The 18,665-nt window shown below is 37.1% G+C and overlaps 1 protein-coding gene across 1 annotated transcript in view; it reads right to left on the bottom strand.

The window, feature by feature from the left end:
• Positions 1-262: 262 nt before the first annotated feature.
• LOC121408328 (amine oxidase [flavin-containing] B-like) overlaps positions 263-18,665 on the bottom strand; it is a 34,594-nt gene continuing 16,191 nt past the window's right edge. The window contains exons 5-17 of the mRNA XM_041599755.1: positions 17,048-17,243; positions 13,298-13,335; positions 12,685-12,748; positions 11,835-11,923; positions 11,200-11,283; positions 9,619-9,694; positions 8,896-8,983; positions 8,501-8,554; positions 7,686-7,743; positions 6,266-6,363; positions 5,784-5,895; positions 5,145-5,207; positions 263-667 (exon numbers count right to left, since the gene is read on the bottom strand). Of these exons, the coding sequence (XP_041455689.1) occupies positions 509-667; positions 5,145-5,207; positions 5,784-5,895; positions 6,266-6,363; positions 7,686-7,743; positions 8,501-8,554; positions 8,896-8,983; positions 9,619-9,694; positions 11,200-11,283; positions 11,835-11,923; positions 12,685-12,748; positions 13,298-13,335; positions 17,048-17,243 (1,179 nt within the window). The 3' untranslated portion in view covers positions 263-508. The remainder of the gene's footprint in view (positions 668-5,144; positions 5,208-5,783; positions 5,896-6,265; positions 6,364-7,685; positions 7,744-8,500; positions 8,555-8,895; positions 8,984-9,618; positions 9,695-11,199; positions 11,284-11,834; positions 11,924-12,684; positions 12,749-13,297; positions 13,336-17,047; positions 17,244-18,665) is intronic.

Genomic DNA, 18,665 nt, shown 5'->3' with positions numbered 1-18,665 from the left:
ACATTTGGCAAAAAACAATGTTTCTTTGATAAAATTTCACGTAATACTTTGTACATTTGGCAATGTTTTACCAAGCAAATATGCAAGTTGCCTTGAACATCAAACACAAATATGGATATGTAATGCGCAATAGTAATGATACAATTATACAAAGCGAACAATAACAATCTTTGGTAAAGGTAAATAACATATTTTAAGAAAGAAAAATCTTAAACACAATATGAATTTCATTTCGTTGACGGATGAAAACTTCTTTCTAAAAAAATCGTAAGAATAACATCAATTTTCAACATTTTCTAAACATGAAATGATCATCGTCTTTGGTAAAACCATACACATGTCTTCATGGGGGTAGAGCATTGTCATTTCTAATTCGGGAATGAAACTTTTCATCGCAAAGATATTTTCTTAATACTTTCTGTTTCACTGTTAACTCCTGAAAACCAAACCTTCTCTAAAAATATGATTGAAAGTGGAAATCTCTGATTTTTTTTCTTTTTTTTTCAATCTACTTTCCGAGGAAACTCCTGATCTGATCGTTGTAAAGGACAGCCAGACCGGCAACAAGAAGACCTGTTGCACAGGTCCCAAGAAAACCGAGCAGACCGTTGATAGAGGGCGCCATTCTCTCCAAGAAGCTCATCTCGAATTTGGTATACGGCCAATCCTAGAAAGAAGACACAAAATGATGAAAATACATGCATATTATTAGATAAAGATAGGTGATCTTATTTCACATTGTGGATGCATCGATATAATGAGACTCTCCTCCTGGTTTTCTTGATACATTTTCTGAGCGTTATTAAAAATTACATGAAATTCATTATCACTGATCGATTCTCTCCGCGACCATTCTGACCTTCTTCATAATACTTTCAACTCTGCGTGACAACTTTGACCTCCGTTGCAAAATAAACTTAGAGATGAAGAAGGACTTAAACGCTGGCCTGTCGAAATTCCTTTCCATTTCGTCTCAGACTAATTACACAAACCATGGGGTCTTCCCCTTAAATCCTCAAAATTATCCTTTGAGAACTCTCAGTGAGTCATCTTGGGTGACACGGGGAGGGCATGAGGATTTAAGTGAAAAAAGTCCCTTACCTCTACCCTTCACACATTTCAATTGTCTTTTATTAATTACTCCAGTAATGGTTGAACAAAAAACCGATTAATTGTTCCTTTGGAATTCATTAATATCTTCCGTATATTCTGGGGAAAACATATCGGAATCATTGGCAAAGATAATGTTGGACTTCCAGAATAACCCGGGTCTAACAAATGCCTTGTATTTGCACTATACTATCGGAAAGGTCAGGAGTTGATGAGGTGGAGGGGGGAGGGGGGTAACTGGGCCGCCTTACAAAGGTCAACGGAGATTTAATACAATCACAAATCGTATAAAAACTTCTTAACTCGACAATCTATAAATGGGTGTGTCTTGACGTGACCCGTCACCATTGAATGACAAAATACCCTCTTCGTCGAAAGAATCGAAACATCGTCATTCCCTTCTCACACCTCAACTGCCCTCTCCTCTAGCCTTAAGCTCTTGCGTGAGGACTAAAAATTACAATCCTTCTTTTGAAGGATCACCCAAGCTCGGATTTTGATATTGTTTATAAAAAAATCTTACTGTTTCTCCATTGGTTGTGACAGTGACAATTAGCGAGTTTTTGCATCGCCACGAAGAACAAATTCTAGAACACAGAAAATGTATTGACAATGTCCGTCAAATGACAAAGGACAGCTGGGAGGTCTTTGTCGGAAATTGGTGGACCAAAGCAGCAGCAATCTGTCTTAAGAAGGTGGTCCAGGCTGAAAGTATTTATAACTTAATACATAGAGTAGAATTCACTGAGCAAAATGTTGAAAATTTCGTCAAAATAGGACAACAAATAGCGAAGTTATCGAATTTTAAAGTTTAGTAATATTTTGTAAAAACAGTCATCATGAATATTCATTAGGTTGGCTGATGATGATGTCACATCTCCACTTGTTCTTTTGTATTTTATTATATGAAATAAGCTTTATTCAAATTTTTCCTCCAAGAACTAGAAAAATTGTATTGACAACTGATTTAGTGCATTAGATATTTATTGCTGCAACTTATTTCATTATCAGGGAGATATATTATTCACACAAGTATGAAATAATGAAAAAAATATGATTTTATGTAATAACATAAGAAAACGGAAAGTGGAAATGTGACACCATCAGCTCACCTAATGAATATTCATGACGACTGTTTTCCCGAAATATTGCTAAACTTTAAACTTCAATAACTTTATTATTTGTAATCCGATTTCGATGAAATTTTCAGCGTTTTGCTCAGTGAATTCTACTCTGTGTATCAAGATATAAATATTTTTTCAGCCCGGACCATCCCTTTAAGATCCGGAGCTGACGAAAAATTGCAAATATTATGTCAAGGGTCCAGGAAGAAACTGATGTTTGTTTCACCAATTTTCGACAAAGACTTCTTGGTTGCACATTGTCACGAAGGGCATTTGACAATACATTTTCCAATGTTCTTCAAAGCTTTCTCCGTCGCGACTCAAAAACTCTCTTTTATCGAATTTACCAACGGAAATTGAACGACTTGTAGTCAGGAGTGGGATAGAAACGATTCTATATATACTATTTTAGTGAAAAGTCGGTCCAATTACAAATATTCTCAACATTTTCAGAAGAAGAGAATCTGTGAAAGATGACATCTTCCAATTCGTAAATATGAAAAACACCTCCACCTTTCTAAGGGTCGTGGAGGGGAAGCTGATCCCTATCGGCTTAAATGTTGAGATACATCTTCTTCTTCTTTTTTCTTCTTCTTCTTCTTCTTTTTCTTCTTCTTCTTCTTCTGATTTTTCTTCTTGATTTGCCTTGATAATGGATAAAAAAGTTTTAGATGTGAGAATTGTCTTCGAAAGCTTTGGTGGATGTTAAATAATGTAAATAATATGTATTCAAATCTTACACATTTTAATGACATTAGATTCTTTCGGTCTGTTGATTCTAGATAAATATGTGAATTTTGCATATGAAGATGACTAGCACCCTCTATCGGCATTTTTTAATAGAGGCAATATCAATTTATGAATTCCAATCTAAACAAATGCATATTAAGAGAGCTACAATAATTTTCAGGCTCATTCCATTCTTTAAAAAAGTGTACACCAATTAGAAGAAATATACAGTTCCAGATCGAAACCAATTTTGATGAAAATTCGCTAAACCCCCACTAAACATGTCTTTATCTAATATCATCTATAACTTAATAGTTTAAGGACACACTAACATACAATAATCTGGAATTGTGACCAGCATTTTTTTTTTTGGGGGGGTTACCAAACTAAACAGAGGCATCTTTGAAATGGTGAATTTCAGGTATTTTTGACATCATTTGTGGAATCAATTCAAAATGAATTATGCCATCCGAACGCGGAGGCATAAAGAAAAAGCATGTGATTTTAGCATCAACAGAAAAAAATCACTAACCTACTTGCAGGCCATTAGTGAACAAGACTGCCCAGGATAGCATAAATAGAACGAAGGGGGAAGATAAGGGGGATAACAAGTGGAAGTTGGAAGAAGGATTGAGCGGGCAGGTGCCTGGCTTAAATGTCGTTCCTCTCTGTTAATTTAGCTTGAGTACTATAAGATTCTAAAAACTCAAATTGTTTACATCATATCTGTCCTAGCGTGGACAATGGTGTAATAAGGGCATTTTTTTTTGGGGGGGTGAATTTTCTGAAAAAATGTTAAGGCGAAGTTAGACCACCAACTCCAAAAGATATATACGCACACACCTCTGCACCAAAGACCTTTTCAAGGGATTTGAAATAAATAAGACAATGGCATGGGTTGGGCCGGGTTTAGTTCATATTTAAGGGGGTGGTGTCTACCCTCATACGATATAACATTTCAATGGTTTCCTGATCTTAAAATGATTAAAAAAATACTTAACGTGTGTCTTCAAACAACATAAAGTAAGAATACATGTATGTGAAATACTAATTGCACTCGAACACTTGGAAAATTATATTGTGAGTCGTAACACATAACAAAGCTTTCAAAATGATAGCATTATTTGACTTTCTATTGTTGTAATATGATCGACTAGAAATATGAATTCCCTTTGTATATCGATATCGATATTGCATTAAAAGATATATTTTGTTCCACAGTCAACATTTTTTTTTAAATCAAGATTTACGGATTTGAATAAATTTAATGATTTTTTTGTTGGAGGGGGGGGGGGGGGGGATTTGGCACGCTAAACAAATACCTTATTGTATTATAATTGGCATATTTAATCCGACAAGGGATTTATTTTTTACAAGCTTTGCTTGTAGGTAGAGTTTTATATTCATACTTTTAAATTTCTAATCTATATTATAAAATCCTAAATTTGGTATAAATGTGCTCAGCCTATTAGACAAGAATGCACATCATGTACTTATTATATTAATTGCTATGTTATCATTGTTAACTTATATTATCTTACATTAGTTAGGTACTTTCGACGAATCATCTTGCAAAGAGAGAGATAGAGAGAGAGGGGGAGTGAGGGGGGGGGGATAGAACTTATTTCAAATCTAATTTCGGAGAAAGCGGACCACGAATTCGGACCGATGTAAGAAAACCATGGCTTTTCATTGATTCGTCACAAGAGGGCGACATCTGGCTTAGAATTATATTTCTAAATGAATGAAACTCGGCATCTTTTCAAAGTGCCTAACAAGCCCCAAACACATATAAATGTCACTGAGTCACGAACCCACCTCCATAAAAGTGAAATTGATATTGATACACGTGAGGGAGTTGCCATGGTAACGCTTTGATTGCATGATACACTCGCATGCCCTTGATTTATGAGCCTTTGTGCAGAATGGCACTTATTATAAGTAACAACAGAGGCATTATCATGTTGTAATAATTATTATTATATAAATATGTCTATATTAGAAACGAAACATGATACAATAGATAATTATGCTAGGGAAAAACGGAAAGAGACGCCAGACATCAAATAACAATTTCAAAGAATCAAAATAAATCCGACAAATATCGGCTAGGACAAACAACCGTATTGAAATACAGATGACAGATTACATGAATATTCAATTAAATGATGTTCAACTTACTGGATTGTCGGGTTCCACGTGCCAGATTTCGTTCTTCTTTATCTTGCCCTGGGCATAGAGAACCTAGGAAAAATGAAATCGAACAAAGTATCAACTTTACTTTCTGCGATGGAAGAAGTAAGGGGGCACTCCCACAATCGGCTGGCCAAAAATAAATAAATACAAAAACAAGGGAATTAAAGGGGCAAAGAAAACGAAAAGTTTTGTGTGGGGGGGGGGGGGTAAAGTAAATATTTTTTCACAAGTCAATAAAATATAACCTGCAGATCCAGGGGGCGGTCGCGTTCCCTTCCCTTAAAGGAGGCACATAAAATGAAGAAGAGAAAGAAAAGAAAAGACATAAGAGGAAATAGAGGAAAAATGAAGTAGAAAAATAAAAAAAAACAATGGAGAAATCTATAAAAAAAATACAAATCGTTTGGCGGTCAGATTTGGGTATTTGCATTACTATGATTTTTTAAGGGCTGTCAAAATTGTTGGGGGGGGGGGGTCGGTATGTTTGCGGCCATCATCTTTATTAGGGGTGACCCTCTGTCCCATTGCCAGGTGGATGCGTCTGCAATGATCATCATCCCACCACAACCCCCACCAGGAACATCGCAGTCCCCATCCACCTCTCCTCCTCCTCTTTATTCTTACCTCTCTTGCTGCCCTCTCTCCAGCCTGTACCCCTCCTTCCATGTATCCCGACCAATGATTGGCAGTCTCGGTCCCGGCAAAATACACCTGGCCTACCGGTTCTCTCATCACCCTGTAAACCAATCAGATCAACTCCTCAAATTAGTTGTGGGACCCCCTTTCACAAAACTTGTCATTGATGTCATGATGCTATAGTTCGTATAATTTACTGAAGTAAACTATCAAAAAATTATGGTCCTATCATAGTACGAGGATTAATCTCCTTGAAAGGGATGATTCGCCCTCTTTCATTCGTTCTCTTTTCTCTCTTGCTCTTTCTTTTTCTTTTCTTTTTTCCTTTTCTCTTTTTTTCCAATGGGAGAGCATGCAGGTCCACTCGACCCAATTCTTAGGCGCACAAAAAGGGCAGCGCAATGACAATTCGAGGGGGGGGGGGGGTAAATCATGGGGGCGTGGCTTTGACCAATAGGGGAGTGACTTACTTTCCATATATGGACAACACACCAGGAGGCGTGGCTCCCATGTAACAACCTCCGCTGTACTCTTCTTCCATCCAGTTCTTCTCCACATAGTGAGTCGGCTGAACATTTCAAATTGACAACAAAAAATAATAATAATCATTTTGAATAATAATTAATTCCATGTAATAAAATACTGATGATCAAATAATAATAGTAGTCATTTGCAACTATAAACTTCCGTTGCGATTGAGCGATTTTTCAAAATTATAGAGGTACAAACATTCGACGATATTCTATAACCATGTTTACTAGACTCAATGCAACCCGCAGCTGTGCAGAGTAAAGCGCCCTCTCACAAGTGAATGATATATAGTACGATTTTAACTGGGCGTTGTGGCGTGCGCCTGTAATCCAAGGTGTGGGGAAGTTACAAATTGATGCAGAGGGTCGAGGTTCGAGCCCTGGTCACGTCTTTTGGATGGTGACGTTAAAGGTCGGTCCCAGACGTAAATAATCATTTCTGATTGATACACGTCTGACAAAACTCAGACACGCACACGCACGCACGATTGAAATGACGAATAATATATTTTTTTTTCGAAATAACTTGTTGAAAGCAAAAGCGAACCTCACTAACAGCGTAATAAGGAAATCAAATTATAGGGGGCTGGGATTTCAATACAGTCATATACATATTCTAGAAAAATCAATAGACCGAACAGAGCTAGATTGGGGGATAGAGACAAATACACTGTTAAAAAAACCCTGATTTTACAGAAAAATAAAAGAAGATTTTGCAGAAAGCAATACCAGAATCATTCTTTAAATTCATGAAACAGGAATTTTTCTGCAATTTAACAGAACAGGTCTGTTAGAAAAAGGGGAAAAGAGTGTTTTATTTAAGGAAATTTGTAAGATTACACACACCAAATACCAATTTCCTGTAAGATTACGCAATCTGGTAAGATTACAGGTGTTCTCGAGACTCTGCTGCAGGAACTTCTTTTAGTTTAAGGATAAATTTTCTAACAGTGTAGACAGGGCTTCGCAATGACAGGGGTCCACACTTTACAAGCTTTGCTTTTTAGTGGATCCCCCTCATTTCCATTTATGCTCTATATTATACTGTTTTTTTTCTGTTTTACGAAGTAAGAATGCCCTATAAAATTGTACTTGATTTGTATTGCTTTATATTACTTTGTATTATGTTTTGAATGGAAATGAAATAAAAGAATTGAATTGAATTGAATGGAAAGGAAAGTCCATTCGAAAAGGTCCGCAAGGAAATGTTATTAAAAACTGTGATGTTGAAAAATACCAAAACAATTTTTTTTTAGTGAAACTGTAATTTGAAGGGGATTGGGTTAGCCCCCTAGAAAACCCTCTATTATCATTTACTCCTAAATAGAGTGAATGTCTATATCTTTACAAGTATACTTACTCTTAACGCTTCATCACATCCAAATACTTTGGCATAGCATTTGGCGACCAGCATTTTTCTGCAGTGAAAATGTCAGGACACAGTTATAAAATGTACATTTTTATTTTACATTTTTTAAATTAATACTTAGAAAAAAAATCTTCAAGAGGAGAAGGAGGGGGTTAAGGGAAATAGAAGATACTAAGCTTATCACAAATTCCTAATAGTTTTTTTTTCCTCTCATCAAAATATTGCCTCTCTTAGACCCCGTCTATATTTCAAATATTGTCTATAATTAGCTCATGCTAATTACATACGGGGTGCATTGTTCGCTAACAAACAATCACATACAGATCGGGGCTATTTTTATTGGTATGTTTACATTTCTAATATTCTCGCCTCATAGAGTAAAATAATTATCTCGTCATTCCTGATTCAAACCATGTCGAATCAGGCAAAGTGAAGCAATATTAGTGTAATTCGATGATATAATTATACAGATAATCGGCTGTGTCCAAAATATGTACGTATGTTACAGGGATTTACTTCGCATTTCACAAGGGAACTGGCTCCTGCAAAGTGTAATCTACACGGCCCGTGGAAGCTATACACACTGACTTTAACATGTTTAACGTACTGGTATGACAAAAGAGCATTGCAGATACAACTTCGAGCATAAATACCATGAAAACTCGGGCATTCTCTATGCAGAGTGAATTAAACACACAACTCAAAATGAATGAACCTGTTTTCAGCCCCAACCTCCCCTAAAAAAAATTAATAAATTAAATGAATAAATAAAAAAATAAATATGAATGCTTTATTATATTTATTACCTTTCTTCCATGGATACAGAAGTGTATTTCCTTGCGAACGTTCCGTTGACAAATCTATAGACAAAATGGACAAAATCAAAGTTTAATAACTGGAATGACGCATAAGTGCTATCTATACGGTATATGTCAATGGTGATATCTTATTTCATAATTTCCAATTTAATAGATTTTCTGGCGCCGCTCTTGTATTCTTTGTACACTTATTTCATCAGCTTTAATTTATAAAACTTTGTAAAGATTTTGTTACATATGGGAAACGAACACGAAAGAACATTTGATGAAAGGTGAAATTTGAGGGTGTTGTATTTATATTCATTCATTCATACATAATTTGTATCATATCTTATGTTGGAAATAAAATTCCATGACAATGAAAAGTTTCCTCTCTTACGTACCCGACGAGGCAAGCAAGACTTCCATCTGGTTTCGTATCATCAATGGTTGCTGCAACGATGTCATCAGTCAAGATAAAACCTGAGAAACCTGAAAGGAATGAATGAGTAACAATTTGAACTCTTTATCGTTGTCGTAACATAGTTCTTCTTCTTCTGGAAACAGTACAGTCCACCGTCTGGTGTATTGTACTGGTGAAGTGCAGCGTTCAATTGAATGTACATTATCCAATAAAAATTTGCTTACAGCGTGCAAGTAAAAACAGTTGAGCCTACGAGTTCTTAAAAGTAATAATTTCATTAAAAATAGACAACGGTATATGTGGTATTTGTATTCGATTCATTCTTTTATCTCTTTCAATCTTTTCATATTTAAAGTCGTGGTTCAATTTATCATATATACGACATAAAACATATTTATTCACACATTAAATAATATAATAATTTCCGCCCACACGTAAAAAGTTGCTATCCCCAAATTTTATACCTGTAACAGTCTAACAAGACAACACAAAAAGTACAGATGGACCTGTGTTTTAGATGACCAAATTTTGATTGACTTCCGATATACAGTTTGGCAAGCTCCATTTTAATAGTATACATTCTACTCGGAATAACTTTCACTGTAATTGTAATGACGTTACCAGTAAGTATTTCCTGACGTGATAACAATATAGATAGACCAATCTTTTAGACCAACAAACATGGACCACTTTTTGGACTTACTTAAACCTCTCCAGAAAGGTCGATCATAGTACGTCATTGTCTTGATACATGAACCCATTGGAATTCTTTGGCTGAGCTTTTGACAAGAACACAAAAATCATACAAAGAAAGGATATTTGAATGGAAGAGATCAATCGTGCAAACTTTGATTATTACGTCTTAATATAAATTGCAATTGCTGTTCTTATTTAAGATGAAGTGTGGTCAGCTCTTGCACAGTGTTGCCAGGTCCGAGCTGAAGAAAATCCCCAAAAGGCACTCGAAAAATCCCCAAATCGGACCCTAAATCCCCAAATGTTTAAAATCACAATAATTTCTGAAAAAGTGAGGACATTTATCATGGTTATTGCTCAAAATTAGTTAACATGTGTTCATTTGTTCACACCATAGGCCTACACAGATTTTTTTTTATTTTGATGCAAAGTACCGTAGATTGGCAATGCAACCCCACCATTTATCGCACAACAAACGAAGTTCAATGTAATGAATAATCGGTTGAATTACAGATGATCTACACTGTAGCTATAGATGGTATTTTAGCATCATATTACTGAAAAATAACGACTTTTGGTGCTTTTCATCAAAACCTTCGAAAATCCCCTAAACTGCATGAAAAATCCCCAAATTTATTTTAATCCCCAAATAATTTTTTCCATCCCCAAACGCTCCTCAAAATCCCAAAATTTTTGAAAATTTGGGGATGGAGATCCCCAAATGGCAACACTGCTCTTGCAACAGATGGGGCGAGGGAATGAAATCATGTTTTGAAGATTCGATGGAAATCGAAACAGTTATTGTCATTTTTTTTACTAATGGAGTGCTAAGGAGTGGAAACAGTGATATAGCCAAGTACCTCTCGCCTTCACACCGGGCTCCAGTTTGAGGATGTTGCACATAGTGAGGTATAATAGTGAACTATACTAATTGTCAAAGAGCTCCACTGCTTGCAAAACATAAGATGTTAAAATACTTATCAAGGGGAAATTTTATTTGCAGGTTAATTTTCAAAAGCATAGATTCCATGGAAGCGACGGATTTTTTTTCTCACTTTGACAATGTTGACAATAATTCGTTTGAAAAAAAACCCAGGAGTCTGTCTAGTGCTCTATTGATACGATGAGAAACAAATATATTTAATTAAGGATAGATTATATTGAATTCGAATCCCACCATGGAAGGGGATCATGGCGTTTTTTCTCAGAGGTTTTAGAGGGCTTTTAATAATTGTCGGGGACTTTATTTTGACCATAAAATAGATAAAATTAATTGATTTTAAGCAGTATAAGGAAAAATAATGATACATTAATGAAATTTGGCTAAAAAACACTATTTGCATTGGATTTGTACACAGATTCACGTTTTTGAGTAATTTTGGGTCTGCATGCACTTACGAAAAGTTGTGTAATTTCGGAACCGCGTACCCGGGGGTCACAATTTTGGTCTCAAAGGTTGTGCGAAACTTGAAAGTAAAAAGTCAGTGAGCGACGCGGTCAAAAAATCTTGCGCTGCGGATTTATCACGAAAAATGTCGAAGGGGGGGGATCAGCCCCCAGTCTTTTTAGGGTAAAATGAAGGGATTACCTGATTTTTGAGAGCTGGAAGTGGAGGGTTAAATGAGATCTTTCCAAGTAGGGCCATTGGAACTGCACTGATTACAAAGTCTGCCTGAAAAAAATACAAGAAGGTTTTATATCATTATACTCCCTGCATTGATAACAAAACGATAGATGAAAATGCTTTACATTTTCTACGCGATAAACACCAAAAAATGATTATTCATTGAAAAAGTGAGTTGAAAAAGATTACGAAATATTACGTACGACTCAGTCTGTATTCTACTGTGGCAGTGAAATATAAAAACAAAATATACATCCTTAGGCATAACGATATGTATATTTTTAAAGACCAAAATCCAGGACAGAAGAGATTTCTTTTCACCTGCATGAATATTATTATATCATGTCAGCTGGATGAATTAGAACTAAAATCATCCAATAAAATTATTAAAAAATAGTTTCCGTGTGTTACCGATATAAACGTGATAGATGAATAATTGATAGAAATTTTAGGACAGGAGGGGGGTAATTCATGATTATTTTCCCTATTCTTACCCCTTTTCCTCATCCGAATAACCGTTTCCCCCTTTTGCCATTAACTGGATGGGTCACCCCTCCGCCGCCATTTGGCTAGATGGACATGCTAGATGGATACCTTACCTCGAATGCTTTACCACTGACCGTGGTGACAGTAATACCCGCTCCTTCCTGGGATATACTTTTCACTGGATGTTCCAGGTAGACATTTGCTGTTGTCAAACAAAGAGAAGAGCCTCTCCAAAGTTTAGGGTTCCACAACACAAAGGCAAGCTATGATTGATACCGTACGTTCGATTTTTAAGATTGATTGTACATAATTGGTCAGTGCAACCAATAGTAAAAATATTCTTCTGCAATGATTGCTAAGCTTTGTATTACGGGCCCCTGAAGGTCAAATTTGGAAAAACAAATATACAAACAAACAAACCAACTTGAGAATCTTGAAAAGCACTTGTACGTGGAAGAGACTTCCTAATAGCGGAACTGTTCTACATTGATGCAAAGTTCATGTTCTAGTTATAGTTTGAAATCAAAATGTTGCACATTTCCTATTTGGTCATGTCCATTGGCTCATGGTCCCAGCTAAAGCGATCGACTAATTTTTTTTTTAAAACATGGAAAAAGAAATATCAATGATAATACCAATTTCTCTATACATGAAAGATGATATAATAAATACGAAAAAAATACAATGTGCTTTACAATCTCAAAACACATACACAATACATCACTTAAATCTGAATATACATTATTAATAATCAACTTAATCAAAATATATCTGGTATTAATATCAAGCAAATTCAAATTCAAGTTTTAAAGTAAGTTGTATAACATGTATAATGCTTTGGAATTGAATGTTTATTTGAAAAGACACAATTGTAAAGGCGAGTTTGCGAATAAGTAAAGCACGTCCCCAACGTATAATTATGACATTGAACTATGATATTGAATTCAACTAAATCATATTTACCATCTCCTAGTCTATCTGCTATCCCTTCGCTGATTTGCTGTGAGCCGCCAATCAATTTCCTTTCCTGATAAAAAAAAGTATGGGTCGCCAAAAAGGGGGAATTTTTTTTATCATCATAATGCATGAAATTTGATGATATGGTCTAGGAGCGTAGAACGAAATTATGGGATGGGGCGAAAGAGGGGCCAAACATGCATAAACCTTCATCTATAATTATGGTCGTAATTCTCTCGATATATCTGTAATTTTGTTTTGATTATGTTGTTATATTGTTAATAAATACTTAATTTAGAAAAACATGATCTAATGGTTATTTTTCATTTCTTTTGTACATGGGTACTGAAAAGGGTAGGGGGGAGGGGGCTGAAGCCTCCCCATCTAGTCCGGTAGCCAATGTAGTCTATTGAACTTTTGATCACTGTACTGCCAAGTGTAATACATTTTTCAGCTTGTATCAGTCTTATAACTCAACGTGTATACCGATGTATGGTTTTATTTACTTAGTAATTGAGAAATATCCACCGTGCTTTCAATTCAATAGCTAGCCATTTGCTGTTTTATAGTCATATAAAACGAGCCAGAGTAATATACAATGACAAATGAAAGAACTTACTTGACCACCATTATCAGTTGACATGATTCTGTATATTCCTGTTGGAAAAGAGGAAGAATAGTTTTTTTGGGAAAAAGGTGAGTTTTGTCATTCCACGTACTATTGTCATGACTTTTATCCTTTTTCACATATCGACTGAAATTATCAGTTGAAATGATTCTCTATATTATTGTTGGAAAAGAGGAAGAAGATTTTGGGAGCAAGGGGTGGGTTTTGTCATTCCACGTACAACTATCATGACTTTTATCCCATTTCACATGTCGACTGAGCCAGTGTGTGTAGCTGCGCTGTCCGCTTGACAGTCCGGAGATATTTGTTTTATTATTTTTGTCGCTTATGGTGGTGTCACACCTTGGCGTTTTAGACAGCGTATGCCCGACGTATCAAAATTTCTCTAATGCCATGGTCACATTTGTTCTACGGCGGCCGTACGGCGAGTCGAAAACAGCCGTTTCAACATGTTTTGTCCAACTACATATAGGTGGTTTGAATCAACATAGATAAAACGGCTGTTTTCGACTCGCCGTACGGCCGCCGTAGAACAAAAGTGACCGTGTTATTAAACGTTGGCATACGCTGAACTTTGATTTTTTTTTCAACTCTGGGCGTATACTTAGCGTATTCATAACGAGTTGGACATATATATAACGTATTAGTAACTTATATCGAACGCTTCGTTAGCTTATAAGTAACGTATTCCAACGAATGCTTAACGTATTGCTGGCGTACACAACTTATGCCCTACGATAGCCTAACTTACGCATAGCGCGCGGCAGCGTATCGCTGACGAACACGTGTCGTAGCCTATAAAAAGGCTGCCGCTCGAATATTCAAATCATAACCGCACGATACATCACCGTATCAACACCATCGCCATCCCGAAGAAAACTCCTGTGAACCCCACCTTTATATACCAATTCCTATAAACGTTGTCAATACGTCATTATACGGTAGCTGTAAGTTATAAACACGTAAGTTTTGTCCGGAGCACGTCTTCATACGTCAATATACGTTGGAGTTAAGTTACACATACGTTCAAAGCACGTTACTCATAGGTTAGAAGTAAGTTTTAGGGTACGCTGGACATTATCTCGACGTATATCGACTTATGAGTAACTTACGAGTAACGTGTGTCAACGTGTATCAACGATCGCGTAACTTGCCTACAATTTATGGCCCGCGTATGCGGGACGTATGAGCCATACGCTGGCATACGTCGAAAAATTTTGTGTTTGCACAAAATTTTTCGACGACCTCGCCGTATGACGACGTATACCAGCGTGTTTTAGCGAACTCTTAACGTATGCAAAACTTACCCGTAACGTATTCGACTTACGCCAGCGTATTCGCCAAATTCCTCATACGTCGGGCATACGCTGTCTAAAACGCCAAGGGTTGACAGCGCCTTACCACCCCATATTTACACGCTAGAAAGATTTAATAAAATCATTCACCATGTTTAGACAATGTTGAGTAAAAATATAATAATAACTCGCTTGTTAATTTCATTTTTTACTCGGCGTGTTCTATAGAATGTAACATTGAAGTAATTTGTCGAGGACTAAATAAAACAATCTAATTGATTGAAATGTTTTTTTGTTTTTTGTTTTTTGTTAATCATGCTTTCACCGAGGGCCACAGTACTGATTAAAAGAAAATCATGAGTTCACCGTCCCACATTCACTGGCATAACGAACCGAAAATATAACGCGGCAGAACATGGCAGATGAGGCAAGAGTTAACCAAAGTCGTGGGCGAGCAAAAAGTTTGACCTATGAGAATGAAAATTTATTTGTGATAGATTTTGGAATAATATTTACTTAAAACTATTTCATATTATATTGCACACTGTTAACTTTTCTTCTACTTCTTTTTTCATTTGAGGGACCCCAACCCCTCCCCCAACTGTACAACAGTGCAAGATATAGTCAATAAGGATAACATTTCTTTTTTAAAGAAAAGTTGGCACTATCACCACGCTGTGCTAGACAGAGCGGTCACTATGTGGAACTGCATGACTACACTGTGTTGAAGAAATGCCATACAATATCAACCTTCACAATGTGGTCAATATGTGGTACTGTACGTACACACTGTGTTAGACGAATGCCATAAATAAATTGATAGTCGTCTTCACAGTGTGGTCACTGTGTGATACTGTACGTACACACTGTGTTAGACGAATGCCATAAATTGATATTCGTCTTCACAGGGTGGTCACTATGTGTTACTCTATTCATACACTGTATTAGACGAATGCCATAAATTGATAATCGTCTTCACAGTGTGGTCAATATGTGGTACTGTAAATGCCCCAAATTGATAATCGTCTGCACAGTGTGGTCAATATGTGGTATTGTATGTACACACTATGTTAAAGGAATGCCACAAAGTGTAAATCATCCTCGTATGATCCGTGTGGTCACGTTGTGCTGAACACATGTCATATAGTGGCTATCTGCTACACAGTGTGTTATTTTTTTTTATTGCGTGAGCACTGTCTGAACCCGTTGTGACAAATTAACTTCACAGTTGCATGTTCATTACTATGTGAACACTGTGCGTCTTAGTGCTGTTACAACATTGAAGTTAAATCACATAGAGCGAACTGTTTCTCGTGTTGCAATTTGTGTCATTACCATGGCCATGATTACCATGCAATACACGCGTCACGTCGTGCCCACATTGTGCTCACACTGTGGTCACTCTGTTTTCGTACAGTTGACCGTGTGTTAACTATGATATGACTGCGATGTCTATTTGTACTTATCGGCAGAAATCAGGAAGTTTTCGACGAAATGGATGTAAAGGCGCTGTCACACCTTGGCGTTTTAGACAGCGTATGCCCGACGTATGAGGACTTTGGCGAATACGCTGGCGTACGTCGAATACGTTACGGGTAAGTTTTGCATACGTTAAGAGTACGCTAAAACACGCTGGTATACGTCGTCATACGGCGAGGTCGTCGAAAAATTTTTTGCAAGCACAAAATTTTTCGACGTTTGCCAGCGTATGGCTCATACTTCCCGCATACGCGGGCCATAAGTTGTAGGCAAGTTACGCGATCGTTGATACACGTTGACACACGTTACTCGTAAGTTACTCATAAGTCGATGTACGTCGAGATAATGTCCAGCGTACCCTAAAACTTACTTCTAACCTATGAGTAACGTACATGGAACGTATGTGTAACTTAAATCCAACGTATACTAGTATTGACGTATGAAGACGTGCTCCGGATGACCACAAAACTTACTGAACGTGTTCATAACTTACAGCTACCGTATAATGACGTATTGACAACGTTTATAGGAATTGGTATATAAAGGTGGGGTTCACAGGAGTTTTCTTCGGCATGGCGGTGGTGTTGATACGGTGATGTATCGTGCGGTTATTATTTGAATAGTCGAGCGGCAGCCTTTTTATAGGCTACAACACGTGTTCGTCAGCGATACGCTACTGCGCGCTATGCGTAAGTTAGGCTATCGTAGGTCATAAGTTATGTACGCCAGCAATACGCTAAGCATTCGTAGGAATACGTTACTTATAAGTTAACGAAGCGTTCGATATAAGTTACTAATACGTTATGTATACGTCCAGCTCGTTATGAATACGCTACGTATACGCCCAGAGTTGAAAAAAAAATCAAAGTTCAGCGTATGCCGACGTTTTAGAGAAATGTTCATACGTCGGGCATACGCTGTCTAAAACGCCAAGGTGTGACACCACCATAACATCAAAGACCCTTACCTCCGCCATTCTTGACGTACCAGAGGAAGTAGAGAAGCGACATGTTTTGAGCTTCTGTAGCGAACACCAACCTAGTAAAAGCCTCTGCCACCTTCTTAGTGTAGGAAAACCAACAGATCTTGTCCAGCCATTCAGATGTCGTCATGTTATCCCATTCTTCAGCTCGAGCAGAGTTCCACGGCGCATCGACTGGAATCTGTTGAACCAAATAGAACCGAGAGTCATGGTGGATAGTTACTTCTGATAGTAGAGTGTTATTCTACTTGACGACATGTCGACTTATAATAGCCTTGTCGTATCGACTTGTCAATATTCCAAGTCGACATGACGACAATGATGTATCTAAACAAGCATTATAGTAACTTTTTTAGGTTGACTTGGCTGCTCTTGCCAATATACCATACCATGTCGACATGGTTCTAGGACAATTACCCCCAGACAATTACCCCCCGGACAACTACCCCCCAGACAACTACCCCCCGGACAATTACCCCCGGACAACTACCCCCCGGACAACCACCCCCGGACAATTACCCCCGGACAACTACCCCCGGACAATTACCCCCAGGACAATAACCCCCGAGACAAAGGGAGTGCACAGAGTCATAGATCCAGGGGGGCCGAGGGGCCCGCCCCTCTATTGGCGGAGCAAAAAATTTGAAGAAAAAAGGGGAAAGAAAGAAAAAAAAGAAAAAGAAGGGGAAAGAAAGGAGGGAAAAGAAGAGGTAAAATAAGATGAGGGAGACGAGTGAAAAAAAAGGTCAGGGGGAGACTTGGAAAATGATTAAAAATACATTTCGCACTCGCTTCGCGCTTACATACCCTGTTTGATGAGGTACATATCTTGCTAAATAGGCTGATATGTAGCTTTAAAAATTAAGTTTTGAAGTCGATATACAAAGCATATATCGGACATTATTCATTATTTTTTTTATTTACGATGTTTGAAGTGTTCTGTTTAATGTCCGTTTTATGGTGTGAATATAACTTGCAGCTTGCATGCGCTATGCGCTCGCATAATTTGATTTGCCAAATTATATAACAAACTACTTAAAACCCCCCTTTTATGACAGTTTACCAAAAATTTCGTCTCACGATTTGCGCTCGCATTTTTGTTAAAAATATATCAACTCACAAATCCTATTCATGATTACAAAAGTGCTTAAAATATCAAGTTTTCAGGCCTCAGTGTCAACACATTTCACTCACTCATTAGGCTTATTACATTAATAAATATGATGATAAAAAATTCATGAATTCTTAATGACTAAATTGTTCCTCTTCAGAAAAGAATATCGACAATATCACAATTTCATATGTTTCATATCGCGCTTAGGAAGAGGAATAAGAAAGTTGTCACCAGTTTTATATGATGACAAAATGTCCTTAGACATCGAATGTTCAGGTCCTAGGTCAAAATACTAATGAAGATATGATTCAGCTTGCGCTTCGCACTCGCATCATTTATTAAGTGCTTTCCACATCCACTTCACCATTTTCTTACCGGAATATCAAGTATTTTCCGCTCGCGCTTCGCGCTCACATTATTGATTTTCGTGATAAATATATCAGAATGCCCAGATTCTAAATCATGCGCACAATATTGAGATATGCAGCT

Source organism: Lytechinus variegatus, chromosome 2 (genome assembly GCF_018143015.1).
Source record: "Lytechinus variegatus isolate NC3 chromosome 2, Lvar_3.0, whole genome shotgun sequence".
Lineage (NCBI taxonomy): Eukaryota > Metazoa > Echinodermata > Echinoidea > Temnopleuroida > Toxopneustidae > Lytechinus > Lytechinus variegatus.
Note: the sequence above shows the minus strand (reverse complement) of the source record. Positions and strands in the feature narration are given on the sequence as shown.